At 41.1% G+C, this 23769-nt stretch overlaps 1 protein-coding gene across 6 annotated transcripts in view; it reads right to left on the bottom strand.

The window, feature by feature from the left end:
• The window catches only part of NBEA (neurobeachin), a 786732-nt gene that overhangs the window by 164606 nt on the left and 598357 nt on the right, over positions 1 to 23769 (bottom strand). For all 6 annotated transcript variants that reach the window (XM_073662535.1, XM_073662540.1, XM_073662538.1 and 3 more), the window contains 2 exons: positions 3695 to 3812; positions 1175 to 1277 (listed from right to left, as the gene is read on the bottom strand). In XM_073662535.1, the coding sequence (XP_073518636.1) occupies positions 1175 to 1277; positions 3695 to 3812 (221 nt within the window). The remainder of the gene's footprint in view (positions 1 to 1174; positions 1278 to 3694; positions 3813 to 23769) is intronic.

Below are 23769 nucleotides of genomic sequence, written 5' to 3'. Positions count from 1 at the left end.
ATAAGGGGGTGATCACTGCATACAACCGGAGTATCAATGAGACAATAATGGCAATTTTATACATACAATATGCCACAATCAGCTATAAATACGTAATAAGCTGCTCGTCATGTCTCCTGGTTACTGCATGTCAGTAGCTCAGATAACTGGCATCACTAACATCAGGGATAGGAATCGGAGAGGTGTTCTTGATGAGCGTCGTACACCAGATGATTGACAGCTTCTGCTTTGTCTGTGCAGCTCTTATGATCTACTAGCGGGTTGTCAAAAATGTCTTTACTTTCTGAATATATGAGATGGAGAAGGGCTGCTGAAGAGAAAGGCCCTCACAGTGATAGCAAAGCTTCAGCCATGACTCTTTTTAATCATCTCTGGGCTCTTGACTGAATTTTAAAAGATTCAGATCATAATGTTCCTTATTTATGTAGTGCCAACATATTCCACAGCGCTTTACTGCACATACACAATGTATAGAAAACAGATGGAAACTGCAATATCAGACTACATAATGCTATCTCCTTGTACTGTTTGGCCTCCACTGTCACCGGAACCAACATAATTAACATAAGTCAAGGCCTTTCATTAAAATTAAAAGCTAAAAATCTTAAAGAGGACCTATCACTAGCTCAAAAACAATTAATTCAATACCTTGTGAAAATCACCGAGCTCCCCCAATTCAGCCGCTTTTATTTCCATTTTGTGCTGTGTTGCTCCATTGCATATATATTCACATTTGTTGCTTTAGGAGTGCAGTATGTGAAATCTATGCTTGCAGCCCAACTGTGTGCGTCTTCACAGTCTTCTTCACTCCTCCCTCCCTGATGCTGCCAATCACAGCTCGGTAGCTGATCTACAAACCTAAACTACTTAAGCTGTGACTGGCAGCATCTGGAAGAGAGACAGTGCACGCCCCAGAGAAAACTCTGAAGAAACGCCCATTATCACCACAAGCAGAGATTTCACATACTGCGCTCCAAAAACAACAAATGTGAAAAATTTCTGCAATGGAGCGACGCAGCGCAAAACAAAAAAAAAGCAGGGGAATCAGGAAAGATCAGAGATTTTTACAAGGTATTTCAGTCAATTTTTAGTGGAGTATGTGCAGGTCCTCTTTAACATAAAATAACTTACAATAGGAATTCACTAATGATATGAAATATAAAAAACCACCTACCTGGCTTGTGGTAAACCATAGCTGGTGCCAACACCGACCCGAGGTAAACTGTACACCACTTTCTTCACGGTGGCTTGATCAGGAAAATTAAACATAACAGAGGCTACAGAACAATAGGGAAAGATATTGAAAAAATAGTTTAGTTCAGCACTTAAAACTCCCCAACGTTACTCCTACCTCAGCATAGCTGTTCCTTACTTTTCAGCACAACTAAGCAAAGAAATACCCAAAGTGTACCATGCAGAAAACACCGAGATGGCAGGAAAAGCAAGACAGTTAACACAGATGAGGATAGGGCACAGCTACAGGAGGATCTAGATAAAATGGGGAGTTGGGCCAAAAAATGGCAAATGGGGTTCAATGCCGATAAATGTAAGGTCATGCACATGGGAAAGAAAAACAGCAATCACCCATACATATTAAATGGGAAAAAGTTGGGGAAATCTGACATGGAGAAGGACCTGGGCGTCTTGGTTAATAGCAAATTAAATTGGAGTGCCCAGTGTCAGGCAGCAGCTGCGTAGGCAAATAGAGTCATGGCATGCATCAGAAGAGGAATAGGGGCATATGATGAGAACATTGTACTTCCTCTGTATAAAGCGCTGGTAAGGCCGCACTTAGAATATTGTGCACAGTTCTGGGCTCCGGTGCTCAGGAAAGACATATTGGAGCTAGAGAGGATACAAAGGAGGGCGACTAAGGTAATAAAGGGAATGGAGGGACTAGAATACCCAGAGAGGTTGTCAAAATTAGGCCTATTTACGTTGGAAAAGAGAAGGCTTAGGGGAGACCTCATAAACATGTATGAATACATCAGGGGGCAGTACAGAGATCTCTCCCATGACCTGTTTATACCAAGGATGGTGACAAAGATGAGGGGGCACACTATGCGTCTGGAGGAAAGGAGGTTCCTGCACCAGCATAGAAGGGGATTCTTTACGGTCAGAGCCGTGAGACTCTGGAACTCTCTGGGAGAGGAAGTGGTGATGTCCAACTCACTTAATGAGTTCAAGAGAGGCCTGGACGCCTTTCTTGAGAACAATAAAATTACATCTTATGCTTAGTGATAGTTAATTAATCCAGATTGGTGTCGGGAAGTGAATTTTTTCCTCAATGATGTGAATTGGCCTATACCGCATGGGTTTTTTTTGTTTGTTTTGTTTTTTTTTTGCCTTCCCCTGGATCAACGCTGCGGAATAGCTGCAGTGCACAAGAAATAGGCTGAACTGGATGGACGCTTGTCTTTTTTCGGCCTTATAAACTATGTAACTATGTAAGTGCCTACAGTATATATTCTTGCATTCACATAAGTGATGACAAAAAATCTTATCTCCATAACTCAATTATGCTGGACAATGGCTATAAATTCCAATAACAGTAGGAAAAACAGCTCTTGAGCACAAACTTCTGCTCTAACTATTGGAAGAGTCAATAATGCATTATGCTAATTTTTATTAAGGCAGAATTTTTTTTCTCTAAATTTTAGCCCATCCCTACCATTGGTAGAGATGGGCTAATTTATTCGAGTGGAAATTAATTCTGCTCAAATTTTACAAAAATCGGTATTCTCCAGAATGTGAATTTTTTTTACAATTCTCTGAGCAAATTAAGCAAAATGAGAGCTGGTTGGCTGCCGTTTTGCTGAACCGCACAGGGCCGGCAAGAAAGTAAAAACAAACTAATACCTTACTGCCCACCCCTTCGGCCACCTCGGCAGCTTACTCTTTGCCGTATGGTCCTGGAAGCATCTTCTTACCGCCACGCGCTGCATCTTTATGCTAGGCTGGGACTTCCAGCCGCGAATAGGTCTGGAAAGTTTCTGCACATGCATGTTGTAAGGTCACGGTGATGTCACAGTCTTCGAGGCACCGTCTCACCACCCCTGCATGCTGGCTCTTCACGTTAGATGTGGACTTCCTCCTGGGACGACCTGCTCATGTGCAGAGATGTCTTAGGCCTAGACACAGCCAAAAGTCCCAGCCTAGAGTGCATAGCTAGGTCTGGGACGTCTCTGCACATGCACATTGCAAGGTTGCAGTGACATCATGACATGCGCCACAACCTTCCAACGTGCACTCTAGGCCAGAGACTAACCTGCACACGCCAGAAATCTCTGCTTAGCGTGAAGACGCAGCGGTAAGAAGATGATGTGCTGAGGAACGTGGGAGGGACAGTGAACAGCGGAGGGGAGGTGAGTGTTATTTTTTTCTACATCTTACATTTACTTGGATGTTTCCAGACACCAGAGAATAATAAGGGACATTTAATTTCCAGAGAATAAATTCGCTGTGAATTGAATTTACTGGTAAAATCTGTGCGAATTGGCAAATTCTAATCTCGTCAGATCCGGCCATCTCTAGTAATTAGTATTTACAAAGCCATCGTGGCTTATTTTAAGCCTACTGAAATAATGCACTATACACCTTTTATATCAGTGATTACTGCATATCTATAGAAAAACTAAGAACAGCCAGTAAATGGATATGTATTAAAAAATGAAGGTGAAACTCAGAAACTCACTGCGGTTAGCCATGAACACTTCCAGGGCCGTGTTCTGCAGTAGGTACCTTCTTGAAAAAACTGCTCGGATCTCGCTGAACATCCATTTTCCATGAAGTCCTTCTGTGTAAGCAAGAACCTAGCCAAACAGAGCACAGGAAAAGCCAAAATTATATTGTGAAAGCCACTTCCCAATGTGTTCGTGCCAAACTGTTTTCATAACAAAATGACATTTTTGGGTAGAGCTTTCCCTGTGAATTCATTATCATTACTTAGTAGGAGAGATTAATTAGAAAAAGGTTAGGCTTTGAGGATCAGCTGCTATTGACTATAACATGAACCTATGGGAAATACAAAATGAAGACAGTCTGGTATGATTGAATGGTCTCTGAGGACGACACTTGTCAGACATGTTTGAATAAAGTTTTTTTTTTAATCACACTGCGTATTGTTAGACCACTTCTCCCTCCATAATGATTGAACAACAGCCCATATTAATGCCGTGCCAGCGTCAGAAAACAAAACCGCACTGACGTGCCAACAATCAGCGAGTCCAAAACATAAGCCACCCAATACAGGAGGCATCACGCCGTCTTTGGACGTCTAGAACATATTACAATGTAATACCTTACTATTAAAAATACTTCACAATTTTGTCTGCTGGAGATAAGTGGCCACACAGCCGTACATTATATGTACATGCACCTAGAAAACAAAGACCTCCTATACTGTATACACCAACCAATGTTACAATTCATCGTTTCCTGATTTATTTATTTTTATTTAAAATTGAATTGATAAGATCAAAATATTTTGGAGTTTTGGTGGGCTTTGTTTTCACTCATTGCACATTTTGTCTTGTATGGGTACATGTAGATAGATTCGATATTTATACTAATCAGAATATTTTTGAAACACAAAACAAAAAAAATACATTTAGAAAACAGAATAAAAGAAAAAAAATATTTCAAATGATCTATGTTAAAACAGAAGCTTTGTACAACAACATAAAACAGCTGGTAGCAAAATTAAAAAAGGAGTCAAGACGCACAATCATGTCACAGCTCTATATAAGTCCCAAGTAGCAGCTGTAGTAGTGTAAGGGCTGAAAAGTACCGCCACATGGCCGGGTGAAAAAGTAACATATTCCATCACATGCGGGATTGTGGAGATGCTACTTCAGGGAGAAAATCTCTGTAATATGGTGCAATATGGAACGACCATAAATCAGCACAAGGCTCTATAGTCCTTCAATATGAAAGTGTAGGAATTCTACGTGACACCATACAAGAGCCGTACACACAGCGCTAACAGCTAAAACAGGTCAGTTTAGTCATGCCATCATTTCACACAGCAAACATGGTTTCTCACCTTGAATGTGTATATGTGAGGTTAAATAAGAGAATTCACACTGAGAATGACTGACTACAGGGGCAAGTAAGAGGGGATACACCGTACTGCATCACAGTATGTGTGAGCTTCTATAACTACACACACATACATACATACATACATACATACATATATATATATATATATATATATATATATATATATATATATATATACACACACACACACGTGTGTGTGAATGTATATATGTATGTATTCATAGATGCACAATCATACATAAGTACGGTGTATATACATATATATCCAGTACAGACCAAAAGTTTGGACACACCTTGTCATTTAAAGATTTTTCTGTATTTTCATGACTATGAAAATTGTACATTCACACTGAAGGCATCAAAACTATGAATTAACACATGTGGAATTATATACTTAACAAAAAAGTGTGAAACAACTGAAAATATGTCTTATATTCTAGGTTCTTCAAAGTAGCCACCTTTTGCTTTGATGACTGCTTTGCACACTCTTGGCATTCTCTTGATGAGCTTCAAGAGGTAGTCACCGGAAATGGTTTTCACTTCACAGGTGTGCCCTGTCAGGTTTAATAAGTGGGATTTCTTGCCTTATAAATGGGGTTGGGACCATCAGTTGTGTTGTGCAGAAGTCTGGTGGATACACAGCTGATAGTCCTACTGAATAGACTGTTAGAATTTGTATTATGGCAAGAAAAAAGCAGCTAAGTAAAGAAAAACGAGTGGCCATCATTACTTTAAGAAATGAAGGTCAGTCAGTCCGAAAAATTGGGCAAACTTTGAAAGTGTCCCCAAGTGCAGTTGCAAAAACCATCAAGCGCTACAAAGAAACTGGCTCACATGAGGACCGCCCCAGGAAAGTCAGACCAAGAGTCACCTCTGCTTCTGAGGATAAGTTTATCCGAGTCACCAGCCTCAGAAATCGCAGGTTAACAGCAGCTCAGATTAGAGACCAGGTCAATGCCACACAGAGTTCTAGCAGCAGACACATCTCTACAACAACTGTTGAGAGGAGACTTTGTGCAGCAGGCCTTCATGGTAAAATAGCTGCTAGGAAACCACTGCTAAGGACACGCAACAAGCAGAAGAGACTTGTTTGGGCTAAAGAACACAAGGAATGGACATTAGACCAGTGGAAATCTGTGCTTTGGTCTGATGAGTCTAAATTTGAGATCTTTGGTTCCAACCACCGTGTCTTTGTGCGACGCAGAAAAGGTGAACGGATGGACTCTACATGCCTGGTTCCCACCGTGAAGCATGGAGGAGGAGGTGTGATGGTGTGGGGGTGCTTTGCTGGTGACACTGTTGGGGATTTATTCAAAATTGAAGGCATACTGAACCAGCATGGCTACCACAGCATGTTGCAGCGGCATGCTATTCCATCTGGTTTGCGTTTAGTTGGACCATCATTTATTTTTCAACAGGACAATGACCCCAAACACACCTCCAGGCTGTGTAAGGGCTATTTGACCAAGAAGGAGAGTGATGGGGTGCTACGCCAGATGACCTGGCCTCCACAGTCACCAGACCTGAACCCAATCAAAATGGTTTGGGGTGAGCTGGACCACAGAGTGAAGGCAAAAGGGCCAACAAGTGCTAAGCATCTCTGGGAGCTCCTTCAAGATTGTTGGAAGACCATTTCCGGTGACTACCTCTTGAAGCTCATCAAGAGAATGCCAAAAATGTGCAAAGCAGTCATCAAAGCAAAGGTGGCTACTTTGAAGAACCTAGAATATAAGACATATTTTCAGTTGTTTCACACTTTTTTGTTAAGTATATAATTCCACATGTGTTAATTCATAGTTTTGATGCCTTCAGTGTGGATGTACGATTTTCATAGTCATGAAAATACAGAAAAATCTTTAAATGAGAAGGTGTGTCCAAACTTTTGGTCTGTACTGTATATATATATATATATATACACACACACATACATACATACATACATACAAACACACACACATTTATATATACACTGCTCAAAAAAATAAAGGGAACACTCAAATAACACATCCTAGATCTGAATGAATGAAATATTCTCATTGAATACTTTGTTCTGTACAAAGTTGAATGTGCTGACAACAAAATCACACAAAAATCATCAATGGAAATCAAATTTATTAACCAATGGAGGCCTGGATTTGGAGTCACCCCCAAAATTGAAGTGGAAAAACACACTACAGGTTGATCCAACTTTGATGTAATGTCCTTAAAACAAGTCAAAATGAGGCTCAGTATTGTGTGTGGCCTCCACGTGCCTGTATGACCTCCCTACAATGCCTGGGCATGCTCCTGATGAGGTTGCGGATGGTCTCCTGTGGGATCTCCTCCCAGACCTGGACTAAAGCATCTGCCAACTCCTGGACAGTCTGTGGTGGAAATGGACGTTGGTGGATGGAGCGAGACATGATGTCCCAGATGTGCTCAATCGGATTCAGGTCTGGGGAATGGGCGGGCCAGTCCATAGCTTCACACTCCAGCCACATGAGGTCTGGCATTGTCCTGCATTAGGAGGAACCCAGGGCCAACCGCACCAGCATATGGTCTCACAAGGGGTCTGAGGATCTCATCTCGGTACCTAATGGCAGTCAGGCTACCTCTGGCGAGCACATGGAGGGCTGTGCGGCCCTCCAAAGAAATGCCACCCCACACCATTACTGACCCACTGCCAAATCAGTCAAGCTGAAGGATGTTGCAGGCAGCAGATCGCTCTCCTCGGCATCTCCAGATTGTGTCACGTCTGTCACATGTGCTCAGTGTGAACCTGCTTTCATCTGTGAAGAGCACAGGGCGCCAGTGGCAACTTTTCCAAACCTCGTGTTCTGTGGCAAATGCCAAGCGTCCTGTACGGTGTTGGGCTGTGAGCACAACCCCCATCTGTGGACGTCGGGCCCTCATACCACCCTCATGGAGTCGGTTTCTAACCGTTTGTGCAGACACATGCACATTTGTGGCCTGCTGGAGGTCATTTTGCAGGGCTCTGGCAGTGCTCCTCCTGTTCCTCCTTGCACAAAGGCGGAGGTAGCAGTCGTTTGCCCTCCTACGGCCCCCTCCACGTCTCCTGGTGTACTGGCCTGTCTCCTCGTAGCGCCTCCTGCCTCTGGACACTACGCTGACAGACACAGCAAATCTTCTTGCCACAGCTCGCAATGATGTGCCATCCTGGATGAGCTGCACTACCTGAGAAAATTCTGTGGGTTGTAGAGTCCGTCTCATGCTACCACGAGTGTGAAAGCACAACCAACATTCAAAAGTGACCAAAACATCAGCCAGAAAGCATTGGTACTGAGATGTGGTGTGTGGTCCCCACCTGCAGAACCACTCCTTTATTGAGGGTGTCTTGATAATTGCCAATAATTTCCATCTATTGTCTATTCCATTTGCACAACAGCATGTGAAATTGATTGTCAATCAGTGTTGCTTCCTAAGTGGACAGATTGATTTCACAGAAGTTTGATTTACTTGGAGTTATATTCTGTTGTTCAAGTGTTCCATATATATTATATTATATTATAATATATATATATATCTATATCGCACACATGTATATATATATATATATATATATATATATATATATATATAATCTTGCAAATTCAGGCCACATAGGTCTCTCTGTGTACAGTGGGACACAACCCTGAAGATTCCTATTTGGACATCTTGTCACATTGAGGTTGTTCTCCATGGTTATGGCAATTGCTTTGCGTTGAGGTTCCATTTGTGGGCGCTGATATACCAATTCACCAGCCCTCCTGTGTCATTAGTTTAGGAGCAGATGAGCAGGAAGCAGATGGTCATTTCATGCCGCATGTCATGCTTCCTCATGGTGAAAATAAGAAGCCCAACTTATTACCATGGCTGATGAGGCTGAAAAACCTGTCAAGTTCACGTCAGACAGCAAATCTCTAAAATGTTGTCCCAGATGACACTGAAGTCAAATTTAGCTAAATTTGACTTCAGCTTCCTCTTTGATAATTGTGGCAATATACATGCAATACATGGATTTCTACGTACATATATTGTTCATATAGGCTGCTGTGTGTTTCTACATTGATATTCCCTTACTGAGGCCTCATCCATTGTTAACATACATTTGTTATCCTTTTTTTTTTTTTTTAATAGCAGATGGTCACATTCTATTCTATGGCTCTTTTTACATAAAGTGGAGACATGTCCAAGTTCAGACTGAACCCACCAACTGTACTCCATGGGACCCCATATCACCCGTGTGTCACATCCGCGTGGTGGCCGTTAAAAACACCGACATGTGAAAAACAATTGCATTTGGAGATCAAGTATCCAATGGGTTAAAAAAAAAATCCAAAAATATGGCATTCAGTTCATATATCACGTTTATCAATATATGGATGGTTGCTGGTCATTGGTAATGCTAAAATTGTCTATAATAATGTAAAGAACTTCAAGACGGCGATGTAATACAGGAATATCCTGGCCTTGTAGCCAGTAATAAGGGGCTGGCAACACATTGTAATGCATTATGTTAGAAATACAAGAATATGTGCATCTAGACATTCAGGTTTGTGACTCGCATTATCCACAATCTAATGTTCCCCCAACATGAATTCTTCAAAACAAAGACTAGAAAATTCTGTAGTCAGCAAGAATTCTTCCCTTGAGAAAGAGAGATGTGGACAAATAAATAGGAAAACTCATAAGCTCCGCGGCTCTTCCTTCCTAGGCAATAATGGACGAGGTAGAAATAAACTCCTATGGCTTTTGGTAAGCAAAATGTAATCATCTCTACAAGGGGCAAAAATTACCACCAAGAGCCAGCAAGAAATATACAATAAAAATCTGCATTACTTACTGGTTACTTTCACCTGTGTTATTATTTCTAAGTATATAATGGCACCATATCAAAATATAAAGATGTGGACTACAATGTGTCATATAGGAATGGACATGTGATGAATAGAAAATAATAGTGGTTTGAATGCTGGACATACGAGGATACAATTGTGTATCTTCTCTCTCAATGCTGCATTGAGAGGAGCAGAAGAAAGAGAGGTCGGCAAGCATGAAAGTCGCATAAGACTGGTCACGTGAAGACCGCCTGGCCTCTGAAACACAGCCACTCTTAACAATATATTTTTTGTGCTTTGTATAAACTTGGGCGTTGCTCCCCTCTTTTTGGGCTGTTCATTTTATCTATATAGCTTTCCACGGGCGGGTGTCTGAACAGTCGGGACCCAGGTCCTACTCTACCCTTATCTATTTTTACATCTCCTGACACATAGTGAGGTGAACTACAAGAGTTAGGTACCATCCTGAATGGGGTCACCTTGTCGTGGTGGGATGACTAACTTTTTTTGATCAGAACAATGTTAACTAAGTATCCTATATTATTTGCATGCACTACTACTATTTATTTACTTACTGCAGGGTATTTGCTAATTTGGCTTTATTTTCGGTTCTGCTTGTTAAATGGCCACAGTGTGAATGCGCACCTATGCATTGCTCTTGTACAAACATGTACTCTGGCTCAAATTTTCTTTGTTTTGTTTAGCTTTTTGTACTTTCTTCAAACAGAGGCGTAGCTCCAGTTTTTGGGCTGTTCATTTTGTTCATATAGCTTTCCATGGGCAGGTGTCTGAACAGTTGGGATCCAGGTCCTACTCTGCCCTGATCAGATTTTACATCCCCTGACACAGAGAAGTGAACAACAAGAGTTAGGTACCATCCCTATTGGCGTACACCTTGTCATGGTAGGATGGTTTTTACTTTTTTTGATTAAAACAATGTAACTAACTACCCTGTGTTATTTACATGTACTATTACTATTTATTTACTACAGGGTATTTGCTCATTTAAGTTTTTTTTAGGTTTAGGTTCTCCTAACAAAATATATATTACACAGGATTTCCCATACTGGAGTCCCAGTCCCTAATTTTTTTTATCTATCCTGGAAAACCACTTTAACCGCGGGCAGCAAAAATATCAACAGAATACCCGACTGTAGTGTCCTATGGTTTAAGCTAGAATGTTGCAGAAGTTCGGAGAAAACAGAGTTTGAAAAAAAATTGCGCAAAGGAATAAGTGTCCAGAAGTATCTCCCAGCCCAGCTCAGCTTCATTGAAAGGTTTCTATTTATACACAAATTGGAAGAGACCTGTCAATCAAGCCCAACTAGACAGGAAACAACCAGAGAGGATCCGCCCAGTGGACACTTTTCCTCGGGCCTCGACTCTGCTCATCTGCTTAGCTGTTCACTTTAGTTAGTGGATGGAAAAACTCAATGTGGTCAAAGACACCAGATAAATAATTGTTCTCATTTCATCAGGCAGAATTGAGGAGCTTTAGTATCATATTTTCCATTGTTAATTGTAACAGTTACATTTACGATCAGTCGCACACATTTTTGATACACATTATACTAGAGGACAGTTGTAATTGTCATCTGTATTAAGAGTCTTCATATAGTAAAATAAAAATACAAATTAGCCAATATCAGGGGTTAATATACTATATAGTGTCGGACTGGGGTGCCAAGGGACCACCAGTGACATTGATTTTGGGGGGGGGGGGCGACAGATTAGCAACATGCAATATTGCCTAGTAATTGCTCACAAATGTACCTTATGCTTCTATAAAATAATAAACTGGGTGCTTTGCTAAAGGAGTAATGAGATGTTGCCCATTAAGTGTACTGTGCAAAACACTGCATATGTGGGTGGCCCACCAGGGGATTTACCTGCTCTCCGGTTGGCCAGTACAAGTCTGACCATAGGAAACAGTACTGTACAGACAATACATATATATAATTATAAAACACAATTAGGTATTAGAACAATTAAACACATTGAGTAAACAGAGAAAAGACAAATTGACTGCTAGCGCCGAGGGCGGGGGATAGCCCAGTGCATATTTCGTGATGAGAGGAGTAAGATGTTCTATGGAGAAGGTTACGGCTGATGCTAATGCTTATTTAAAGCAGTGACAGTCGGGACCAGAGAAGCTGCGTTGGGCTGCTATAATTTCTCTCAGGAATAGCACTCGCCCAACCTTGTGCAGCACATCAAAGTCTCTGGAGTTCAATTAAAACTGGATTACATTGAAATGCTCCATCCATGGGACTGTGCATTCACTAACACTTTTCTCTGTAATACTCCAGATGACAGGTACCCATCCCAATTTAAACAGTTGTCATAGAGACCACGCTTTAAGAACAGCAACATCTAAGAGTACAAAGGAAAGGTAAGCAGAGGGATTTCTCTGAATGAAGGCCATTCTCCCGTAATGCGGTTAAAGCCAAGGCAAAAAGCTCTGCTTCCTAAAAACTGTTTTATTTGCAGTGTCTCGATGCCGGGGATAAATCCTCTGCTGGTTAACTATTCTAAGCACGGAGAAGTCCAAATAGCAATTGTGTCATTGTCGCTTGCCCTGTAAATATGTTTTATAACCGCTTCCAGGCTTGGGCCATCCTATACTGGCAGGTATTAATGTGAGAAGCGAGTATGGTCAGCCCAGCAAAGCCAATGGTTGATCAGGAAGCTTCTGCAAAAAAACTGAGTGGAAATAAGAGGTGAGGATGGGGCACGATCCGTATGGGTCTGTCCTTCCCCAATGCCTTCAAAAGGTAATTTAAATGAGAACTAATCATTGTATTCAGAAATTAAACAAGAAAAAAAAACAATTTTATACAGTACAGACAAAAAGTTTGGACACAGCTTCTCATTTAAAGATTTTTCTGTATTTTCAGGACTATGAAAATTGTACATTCACACTGAAGGCATCAAAACTATGAATTAACACATGTGGAATTATATACTTAACAAAAAAGTGTGAAACAACTGAAAATATGTCTTATATTCTAGGTTCTTCAAAGTAGCCACCTTTTGCTTTGATGACTGCTTTGCACACTCTTGGCATTCTCTTGACGAGCTTCAAGAGGTAGTCACCGGAAATGGTTTTCACTTCACAGGTGTGCCCTGTCAGGTTTAATAAGTGGGATTTCTTGCCTTATAAATGGGGTTGGGACCATCAGTTGTGTTGTGCAGAAGTCTGGTGGATACACAGCTGATAGTCCTACTGAATAGACTGTTAGAATTTGTATTATGGCAAGAAAAATGCAGCTAACAGTCTATTCAGTAGGACTATCAGCTGTGTATCCACCTGTGTATCCACTGTTAGCGCTGTACTGTAAATAATGGCATAAACAAAGTAACATACCCAAAGGGATATTTTTATGTTCATCAATGTTTTTCACTTTGCAGTTTTAACCATGCACTTTTGCAATTAACTTGCACAATCCCACCATAAATGGAAAGATTTTTTATTTTGTTTACTGTTCACTGCCTAGGGAACCATCCACCTCTGCAAGTCTAGCAGCAGTTGTCAAACATGTGCACTGCTTACAAGCTCTTTTCTATAGAGCTTGTAAGTGCTGCTCTGAAACTGGTGGGATTAGTCTGGTCATGCTGCAGAGGAAAGGTTGAGGGCCTGCGCCGCAACTGTGCCGATGGTCTGAACTGTCAATCAAGCAGGAGCCCACCGTCCTCAGCAAAGAGGAAGCCTGGGGACTGAAGTACTCCTGCCAATAGGAGCTCTTACATTTTACAAGATGATGAATAAAGCAATCCAACCATTAGGTTGGGTAAAGAAAAAAGAAATAAGTCTACTACAATCACCTGTTGACAAAAGGGGTAACCTCCCTTTAAATGGGATGTTACAGGATAATCCACTCCTGGGCACCTCAGTGATCATTGTAATGTCTGCAATTGTTAAATTTCCCTGCAGCACCACCACAGGGGAAATAAAAAATTACAATTTAAATTGAAATCTATGAGCAGTCCTAATAATATGTGTGCATTAAGTTAAGAGATACTATTTGTAGCCTCTCTACAATCTAGCAAATGGATTAGGGACCTAAATTTAGAAAATGAACAGGAGAAGGACTTGGATATTCTGGTTACAAGTAAGTTGAGCAGCAATACTCAATGTCAAGCAGCAGCTGCAAAAGCAAACAAGATTTTAGGGTGTATAAAAAGAGATAAAATCCCATGAATCTCAACATAAAACTACCCCTTTATAAATCACTTGTGAGGCCACATCTAGAATATGGGATCAAGTTTTGGGCTCTGCATTTTAAAAAGGATATTCAGAAGTTAGAGTCAGTCCTAAGGCGGCAACTAGATTATTACAAGAGATGGAGGCCTCTCATATGATGAGAGGTTGGAAAAGTTGAGTCTGTTTAGCTTAGAAAAACGACGCCTCAGAGGGGGATCTCATTCAGATGTATAATATACAGTATGTGTGGTCAGTACAAAGGACTAGCACATGGCTTATTCCTTCCAAAGACCATACTAAGGACCAGGGGGCACTTAATATGGCTGGAAGAGAGCCGATTCTGGCAGCTAAATAGGAAAGGGTTCTTTACAGTCAGAGCAGTTGGACTGTGGAATGCCGACCACAAGAGGTAGTAATGGCCGACACGATAACAGCTTTTATACAAGACTGGATCATTTTCTCAGTACACATAACATTGTGGGTTATAGATAATTTAGTGACAAAATGTATAATTGGTGGAGAAAGGTTGAACTTGACGGACCGTGGTCTTTTTTCAACCTATGTAACTATAAACAAATTAGACTAGACTAGAACCCCTTTAATCAGTTATATATAGACATGTCGTATTATGCAGACTGTATGACAACAGTGCAAGCCATACAAGAAGGATGCACACATCTCACATAATGTATATCATATTGGCTGTAACAATGTGGACAAACATAATAGGGAGTTGGAGATACTTGGGTTTGTGGTCTAATCCATCGAAGCCTTCAACTAAAAGGGAAAACACATGGCTTCTCATTAATAATTCAAGTTACAACTGAAAGCGATGTAAAGCCCCAATGATGCACACACGTGAGGCAGCAAATTACAGTAAACACTCAATATTCCAAATAACAAGACAACAGCCTTTTAATTGTTCAAATTATCTAGAACGAATTCCCTCAAGGTATGTGGCTATTAGCATTAATGGCTGAGGACGTACTTCAGATACTGCCTAAGAATGGGAAGACACAGTGATTCACATCAAGCCACGGCTTCCAAGTTTCTATTACCAAAACCAAAATTTGGCAACGTAATGAGTTTTAAAAATAAAATTAGCAATACCTGCAATTACACCTTTACTCATTCCTTCTTACAGTTATGTCACCTGCATATAAAAATCCCTGAGAAATATCAGACTGTCAGATCGGGTTCATCTTCTAGAGAACTTGTAGAGCAGGAGTTACTTGACACCTGAAAATCTTGCAGGAGTAACGAGAGCAGAATCCATATCTAATAACCACACGCCCATCTACCGTACACTAGAAAATCGGAGGGCGAGTGACAACGCTGTCGTTTAGCCAATTTTTGTTTTTCTACCAGTCATAAGGGCAATGTATCACAAGCAATATAATAACCTTATTATTAGGGCTCGTTCACACAGCTGTGCTATCTGTGTCACCTCATCGCAGTGTCCACAGAAATGGCCAATGTTTAGCTCTAGCTGCCATTTTTAACAGCACCAGGTGCCTTTTACTCTTTGACCCAGTGCCTAACTTCTTGCTAAAAGGTTTTACATTAGCATTCTTCTATAGCCAATAGGAGGAAACATTAGTCCATTAGCACAATGTTGCAAAATCCTAATAGGCGTTAACCGTCCTCCGGAAAAACGCTCGAGTTTCACATTCACTTCCATTATGCTCACTACTCGAGTCGAGCACATCCGAGCGTCCGCCGTGCCCGATGCGGTTACTGAGCACTCGAGCATTTCACTGCTTGATCAACAGTAATGATAACTAGTGATGATCGAGCACTGAAATGCTCGAGTGCTCAGTAACCGAATGGAGCACGGCGGACGCTTGGATGTGCTCAACTCGAGTAGCGAGCATAATGGAATTGAATGTGAAATGTGAGCATTTTTCCGGAGGTCTCTCTCTTCCCTCTCTCTGCGCCCAGCTCACAATTTAAATAAGCTTCTTACGGGGACCCAAACACCACGTGATACTCGGCACTGCTCGGTACTCGATCAAGCACCGCCGAGCACGCTCACCCATCACTAATGATAACCTATTCAGTAAAACATGAAGTCCGAATTGTTAGGGAGTCTGTTACACAAAATGACTGTTCAAACCAAGCACAGGTTCTCAGTGCACCCTTGGTGTAGGCAAGCAGTTAAGTGCACCTTCCCACCTACTTTTTCTCCAGCAGGCTCTGCCCCCCTCTAATTCATGTAAAGCCAATCAAGAAAGAAAATGGCGAAGATTCATGCAAAACAAATAGGTGAGTAGGTGCAATGAACTTCTCAGCCACACCAAGAGTGCACTGAGCGCCTATGCTTGGTTTGAACAGTCATTTTGTGCTGACAGAGTCCCTTTACTTACACATTACACTTTATAGAACTTAGCTTTGCTAGCAATCTACTTAATGGCTCATGCAAACCACTGAGCGCATCCATATGGCAGTGCTGAGCTAAAATAACACAGTATTGACCTGTACTTACTTCATATGACACTGTATTCTCCTTCATAAGACTAGGTTCACATTTATAAGGTGCACTCCGCTGGAAGTATAAGTCTGAATTGCAAAAAACAGTATTTAGACGTATATAGCAACGAATTCATAGACTAAAAGGGGCAAGGCAGACAAAAAGTGTTCTGTTGACCACATTTTGTCTGGGTTACGTAATAATGCATCTTTTGGGGACATATATATGTGTGTTTTATATATTATATATATAAAAAATATTTGAGCAAGTGTTTTTGGTCCCAAAAGATGTATGAAACAAGACGTATAGATTTTCTTCTCCATAATTTTCAATAAGAGATTTATTGAAAAAAAAAACTATTAAAATTCAGACAGACTGAGTTTGACGTTTGGCACACGCTTGCATACGTCTTTTGTATGTACGTCTTATATGTCTGTAGACTTACAGATGTGAACCGAGCCTAAGCAATGCTTCTGGGAAAAAATAACTCCAGGTATAGGATGGTTCATAGAATGTCTTTAGGTGCTGTACATGGGATCCATGTACAGGAGACAAGGCTCGGACTGGCCCACTGGAGAACAGGAGAATCCTCTGGCGGGCCCCCCATGAAGAAATGGGGACTCCACTCCACCTACAGTGCCTACAAGTAGTATTCAACCCTCTGCAGATTTAGCTGGTTGACACATGCGGAATTAACTTGGCATTGTGACATTTGTACTGTAGATCAGCCTGGAAGTGGGAAATGCACTGCAGCAACTTTTGTTTTTGTTTTTTTTTTGTTTTTGTTTTTAAAACGTTAAAAGTTAATTCAGAGTGTCATTTATTATTCAACCCCTCAAACCACAAGAATTCTGTTTGGTCCCCCTAAAGTATTAAGAAGTAGTTCAGGCACCAAGAATAATGAGCTTCACATGTGTGGATTAAAGATCTCTTTTGCCAGCCTTTTCTGACTATTTAAGACCCTCCCCAAACTTGTGAACAGCACTCAGACATGGTCAACATGCTAAAGACAAAGGAGCATTCCAAGGCCATCAGAGACAAGATCGTGGAGGGTCACAAGGCTGGCAAGGGGTACAAAACCCTTTCCAAGGAGTTGGGCCTACCTGTCTCCACTGTTGGGAGCATCATCCGTAAGTGGAAGGCTTATGGAACTACTGTTAGCCTGCCACGGCCTGGACAGCCTTTGAAAGTGTCCTCCCGTGCCGAGGCCAGGCTTGTCCGAAGAGTCAAGGCTAACCCAAGGACAAGAAGGAAGGAGCTCCGGGAAGATCTCATGGCAGTGGGGACATTGGTTTCAGTCAATACCATAAGTAACGTACTCCACCGCAATGGTCTCCGTTCCAGATGAGCCCGTAAGGTACCTTTACTTTCAAAGCGTCATGTCAAGGCTCGTCTACAGTTTGCTCATGATCACTTGGAGGACTCTGAGACAGACTGGTTCAAGGTTCTATGGTCTGATGAGACCAAGATCGAGACCTTTGGTGCCAACAACACACGTGACGTTTGGAGACTGGATGGCACTGCATACGACCCCAAGAATACCATCCCTACAGTCAAGCATGGTGGTGGCAGCATCATGCTGTGGGGCTGTTTCTCTGCCAAGGGGCCTGGCCATCTGGTCCGCATCCATGGGAAGATGGATAGCACGGCCTACCTGAAGATTTTGACCAAGAACCTCCGCTCCTCCATCAAGGATCTTAAGATGGGTCGTAATTTCATCTTCCAACAAGACAACGACCCAAAGCACACAGCCAAGAAAACCAAGGCCTGGTTCAAGAGAGAAAAAGTCAAGGTGTTGGAGTGGCCTAGTCAGTCTCCTGACCTTAACCCAATTGAAAACTTGTGGAAGGAGCTCAAGAATAAAGTCCACATGAGACACCCAAAGAACCTAGATAACTTGGAGAAGATCTGCATGGAGGAGTGGGCCAAGATAACTCCACAGACCTGTGCCGGCCTGATCAGGTCTTATAAAAGACGATTATTAGCTGTAATTGCAAACAAGGGTTATTCCACAAAATATTAAACATAGGGGTTGAATAATAATTGACCCACACTTTTATGTTTAAAATTTAATAAAATTCAACTGAGCAACATAACTTTTTGGTTTGTAAGATTTATGCTTCTGTTCATAAATCCTACTCTCGTTTGCAGTTTGAAGGCTCTAACTTATTTACATCTTATCAAACCAGCTAAATCTGCAGGGGGTTGAATACTACTTGTAGGCACTGTATATGAGAAGTAGTTGGCACAATACATTTGTTTGACAGGCAGGGGCATCATCTCAACATTCATTTAACAAACTACCCCGTTTATCATTATATCGAAAAATAGGTACATTTGTGAATGAGAGTAATGTGATATTTGCATGTAGCTGAGCAGTGGGCCACCAGAGTCAATGTTACTAGAGGGTCCTTGTCACACCGGTCCGGTACTATATGAGATTTTAGGTTAATGGTAGACATCCAGCTTATAAAGAGTCCAATATCAGGACATCCCTCAAAATGCAAAGATCGTTTGTTACAGATTTCTTTTTTTTTTTTTTTTTTATACTTTTTCGGCCAGCAGCTTTTAGGCCACGTTCCCACGAGGAGTTTTTACTATAAAGAAATCAAGTAACTAGTGATGAGCGAGTATGTTCGGTTAACCCTTTTGGTGAGTATGCTCGGGCGAGCACCGAGTATCTTCAGCGTACTCGGTGATATGTTTGAATCATTCCCGATGCATGATTTGCAACTGTTTGACAGCTTTATTACATGTGAGGAATGTCTGTCTGTTTCTTTCGCATTCCTCACATGTATTAAAGCTGTCAAACAGTTGCAAATCATGCATCGGGAATGATTCAAACATATCACCGAGTACACTGAAGATACTCGGTACTCACCCGAGCATACTCGCCGAAAGGGTTAACCGAACATACTCGCTCATTACTACAAGTGACCTATTTTGCTTAACATGTCGGAAAATCTACAACATCAAAAATTCAGCAAAATCTCATTGTGGGAATGTGTACAATGTAACTACGGGCATAGAAGACGAATCTTTACACATGTTCAATAACAAATCAATGGAGCTGTTTTCCGGTTTGATTGAAGTGACTTTCTTTTGTTCGCACAGGAGCAAAAATTATTGGAGCGTCTATAATGTTATTTCATATGGTCCAACATTGATTTTCCAGAAACACTAAAGATAAAAGTTAAGTGTGAATCTGTATGAGTGCGCGCTAACCCTAAAGCTTTGTGTATCTCAATGCATTGTCGGGTGAAAAAAAAAAGACAAAAAAAAAAAGACACAAAGTGCAGGTCAAATAAACAGAAAACAAAAAATACTCCGGCGATAAGGACAGATGAAAATGTGTCATAACACGGGTCCGGGTTTAAAACAACATAAAGGGTCCGTGGCTGCTGCTGCTGCACAGGATTATGGGCCTCCTTTTTTATATATTTTTATCCCAGCTGTAGAAAAAGCTATCTAATGAACCTGTCTGGGGCTGCTGTCCCCATCCTGTCAGAAGTGTCAAGAAATGACAAGCACAAGGGACAGGGTGCCGGCAGTCATAGACAGCCCTGCCAGCTGGAGAGTTCAGCCCCAATCTAATCACACCACCAGAAAAGAAGTTTCACGCTTCCAGCCTGACAGGATGGGCTCCAGGCAGAGAGGGGTGAAGAAGAGCAGAGATGGCAATAATGCTTTTTGTTTCAATTACATACCTATTCACACAATAATTAAATGGCATTACCACCAAGGATAAAAGTGACCTTGCAGAAATATCATTATTGAGTTGGGAAAAGTAATTATCAGGCCATATGAAAAGTAGCTAAAACACCATGACACCAGAGGAGATGAGAAAAAATAACAGCGCATAAATTATGTAACGTTCTTATGTGCCTGATACATTTATATGTTTACAAAATAAATATTATATATACATACACACGTTTATATATGTACACAGTATGTATGTGCACACATATGGCCAGTAGGAAGAACAGTGGTTCAATTTGGATATGATAAAAATAGTAAATAAGAAAAATACATAACATTAGTAAAAACTAAAGCAAAAACCAAAGAAATTAGCTGGAACACATGGTACATCTGCAATGTGTAGGTGCATGTTCACACTGTGATCATTAACTAACAGCTCCCCCTTTTTGGGCTGTGCATTTAGTCTATATAGCTTTCCACGGGCAGGTGCAGAACAGTCAAGTCTGGGTCCAGCTCTGCCCCATATATTGAGGCCTGCTGGCACAGAGAGGCTTAATACTAGAGATGGAACCATCCCGAGTGGGGTCACTTTGTTGGGGTGGGATGACTTATGTTCTTTTGATCAAAATAGTGCCAACTAAATACTCTATGTTATTTATATGTACTATTAAAATGTACTTACTGCAGGGTATTTGCTAATTTTGCTTTATTTTAGGTTACAATAGTAAAAACTATTTAAAAAAAAATAAAAGTTTAGGGACGATCTTATTACAATGTGCAAATATATGACGAGACAGTACAGAGCTCTTTCTAATGATCATTTTACATTTAGGCCTAGGGTCTAAGGGGTAACGGTCTGGGGTCCTCTTACTCTCTGAAGAGACAATTGGCATATTTAATTTCCCAGAGGACCATGCATGGCGTATAAGTCTCCTCACTCTGATATGCCAGGCTTGGCTTGTCACTCTCCATAAGGAGAAACGTTACCTCTTAGACCCCAGTCAAGAGCCTCTCACCTAACCAAATCAGATCTCATACTTTGCACTGATGAGGGGTAACACACTGAAACACCATGTCTACAAATTAAGATTCTGGTTTGGATTTTAACCTAAGTCATAGGGCATCGGCTTGTTAACCCCTTTACAACCCAAGATGGTTTGCACGTTAATGACCAGGCCAATTTTTACAATACTGACCACTGTCACTTTATGAGGTAATTACTCTGGAACGCTTCAATGGATCCCCCTGATTCTGAGACTGTTTTTTCGTGACATATTGTACTTAATGATTGTGGTAAAATTTCTTCAATATCACTTGCGTTTGTGAAAAAAATGGAAATTTGGCAAAAATTTTGAAAATTTTGCAAGTTTCAAAATTTGAATTTTTATGCCCTTAAATCAGAGAGATATGTCACACAAAAAAAGTTAATAAATAACATTTCCCACATGTCTACTTTACATCAGCACAATTTTGAAACCAATTTTTTTATTTTTTTATTAGGGAGCTATAAAGGTTAAAAGTTTACCAGCGATTTCTCTTTTTTCCAACAAAAGTTACAAAACCATTTTTTTAGGGACCACATCATATTTGAAGTCACTTTGAGGGGTCTTTATGACAGAAAATACCCAAAAGTGACACCATTCTAAAAACTGCACCCCTCAAGGTGCTCAAAACCACATTCAAGAACTTTATTAACCCTTCAGGTGCGTCACAGGAATTTTTGGAATGTGTAAGAAAAAAATGAACATTTAACTTTTTTCACAAAAATGTTACTTCAGATCCATTTTTTTTTTTATTTTCGCAGGGGTAACAGGAAAAAATGGACCCCAAAATTTGTTGCGCAATTTCCCCTGGGCACGCAGATACCCCATATGTGGGGAAAAAACAGCTTGGGAGCACGGCAGGGTTCGGAAAGGAAGGAGCGCCATTTGACTTTTTGATTGGAAAATTTGCTAGAAGCGGATGCCATGTTGAAATTGGAGAGCCCCTGATGTGCCTAAACAGTGGAAACGCCCCATAAGTGACACAATTTTGGAAACTAGACCCCTCAGAGAACTTATCTAGATATGTTGTGAGCAGCCTGAACCCCCAAGTGTTATATAGAAGTTTATAACATGGAGCCATGAAAATAAAAAAATCAAACTTTTTCCACAAAAATTATGTTTTAGCCCCAATTTTTTTATTTTCACAAAGGTAAGAGGAGAAAACGGACCCCAAAAACTTTTGTGCAATTTCTCCTGAATACGTCAATACCCCATATGTGGGGAAAATACAGTGTTTGGGCGCACGGCAGAGTTCAGAAGGGAAGGAGCACTGTGTGACTTTTTGAACGTAAAATTGGCTGGAATCGAGAGTGGACGCCATGTCGTGTTTGGAGAGCCCCTGATGTGCCTAAATAGTGGAAACCCCCCACAAGTGACCCCATTTTGGAAACTACACCCCTCAAGGATTTTATCAAGAGGTATAGTGAACATTTTGAACCCAGAGGTATGACACAGAAATTGATAACATTAGGTCATCATATTGAATAAGTTGTCATTAGTTTTGAGCGCAAGTGCTTGCTACTTGAGTTTGCATCGGGTACTCAGGTATGCATTATGTATCGTGGATGCTCGAGTGACATGCTAGAGTCCACGCCCGCATGTTTCAAGGTTATTAGACACCCCCAAAAAAACATGCGGGGATCGCTCGTACATGGCAGGCAATCCCTGCAAGGTTTTTTTTTGGCAGCAAAGCATATGGGACAGAGACTCGAGAATGTCAATCGAGCACCCGCTATACTCAGTGCATACCCGAGCACCCGATCCAAACTCAAGTAGGGAGCACTTGCGCTCAACACTAGTCGCCATATCGTCATTTTTTTTTTATTATTATATTTTTTACTTTTGAAAAAAATCCCAACCATAACTCTAGCCCAACCCTAACCTAACCCTAGCCTATCCCTAGCCTAACCCTAACCCCAACCCCAACCCTAGCCCAACCCTAACTCAACCCTAACCCAAGCCCAACCCTAGCCTAACCCTAGCCCAACCCTAGCCCAACCCTAACCCTAACCCTAGCCCAACCCTAACCCTAGCCCAACCCCTAACCCCAAACCTAGCCCAACCCTAACACTAGCCCAACCCTAACTCGAGAGTTTATTTTTTACGCCGTTCCTCGTGCGGTATAAGTGATTAGACGACTTTATTCTTCGGGTTGGTGCGATTACAGCAATGCCAGAATCATATCGGGTTTTTATGATTGACAGCTGTCACACACTAAAAGACGCATTTTTTTGCAAAATCTAGTTTGTGCATCGCCATATTTTGAGAGCTATAATGTTTCCATATTTTGGCCGACAGAGTAATGTGACGGCTTGTTTTTTGCGGGATGAGTTGATGCTTTTATTGGTGCCATTTTCAGGCACGTGACACTTTTTGATCGCTTTCTATTCCGATTTTTGGGACGCAGAATAAACAAAAACCAACAATTCAGGAATTTTTTTTTTTTTTTTTTTTTATGTTGTTACACGT

This window comes from Phyllobates terribilis, unplaced genomic scaffold (assembly GCF_046119375.1).
Source record: "Phyllobates terribilis strain yellow unplaced genomic scaffold, ASM4611937v1 Scaffold_2__4_contigs__length_985480577, whole genome shotgun sequence".
NCBI lineage: Eukaryota > Metazoa > Chordata > Amphibia > Anura > Dendrobatidae > Phyllobates > Phyllobates terribilis.
This window is presented reverse-complemented; position numbering and strand designations above follow the sequence as displayed.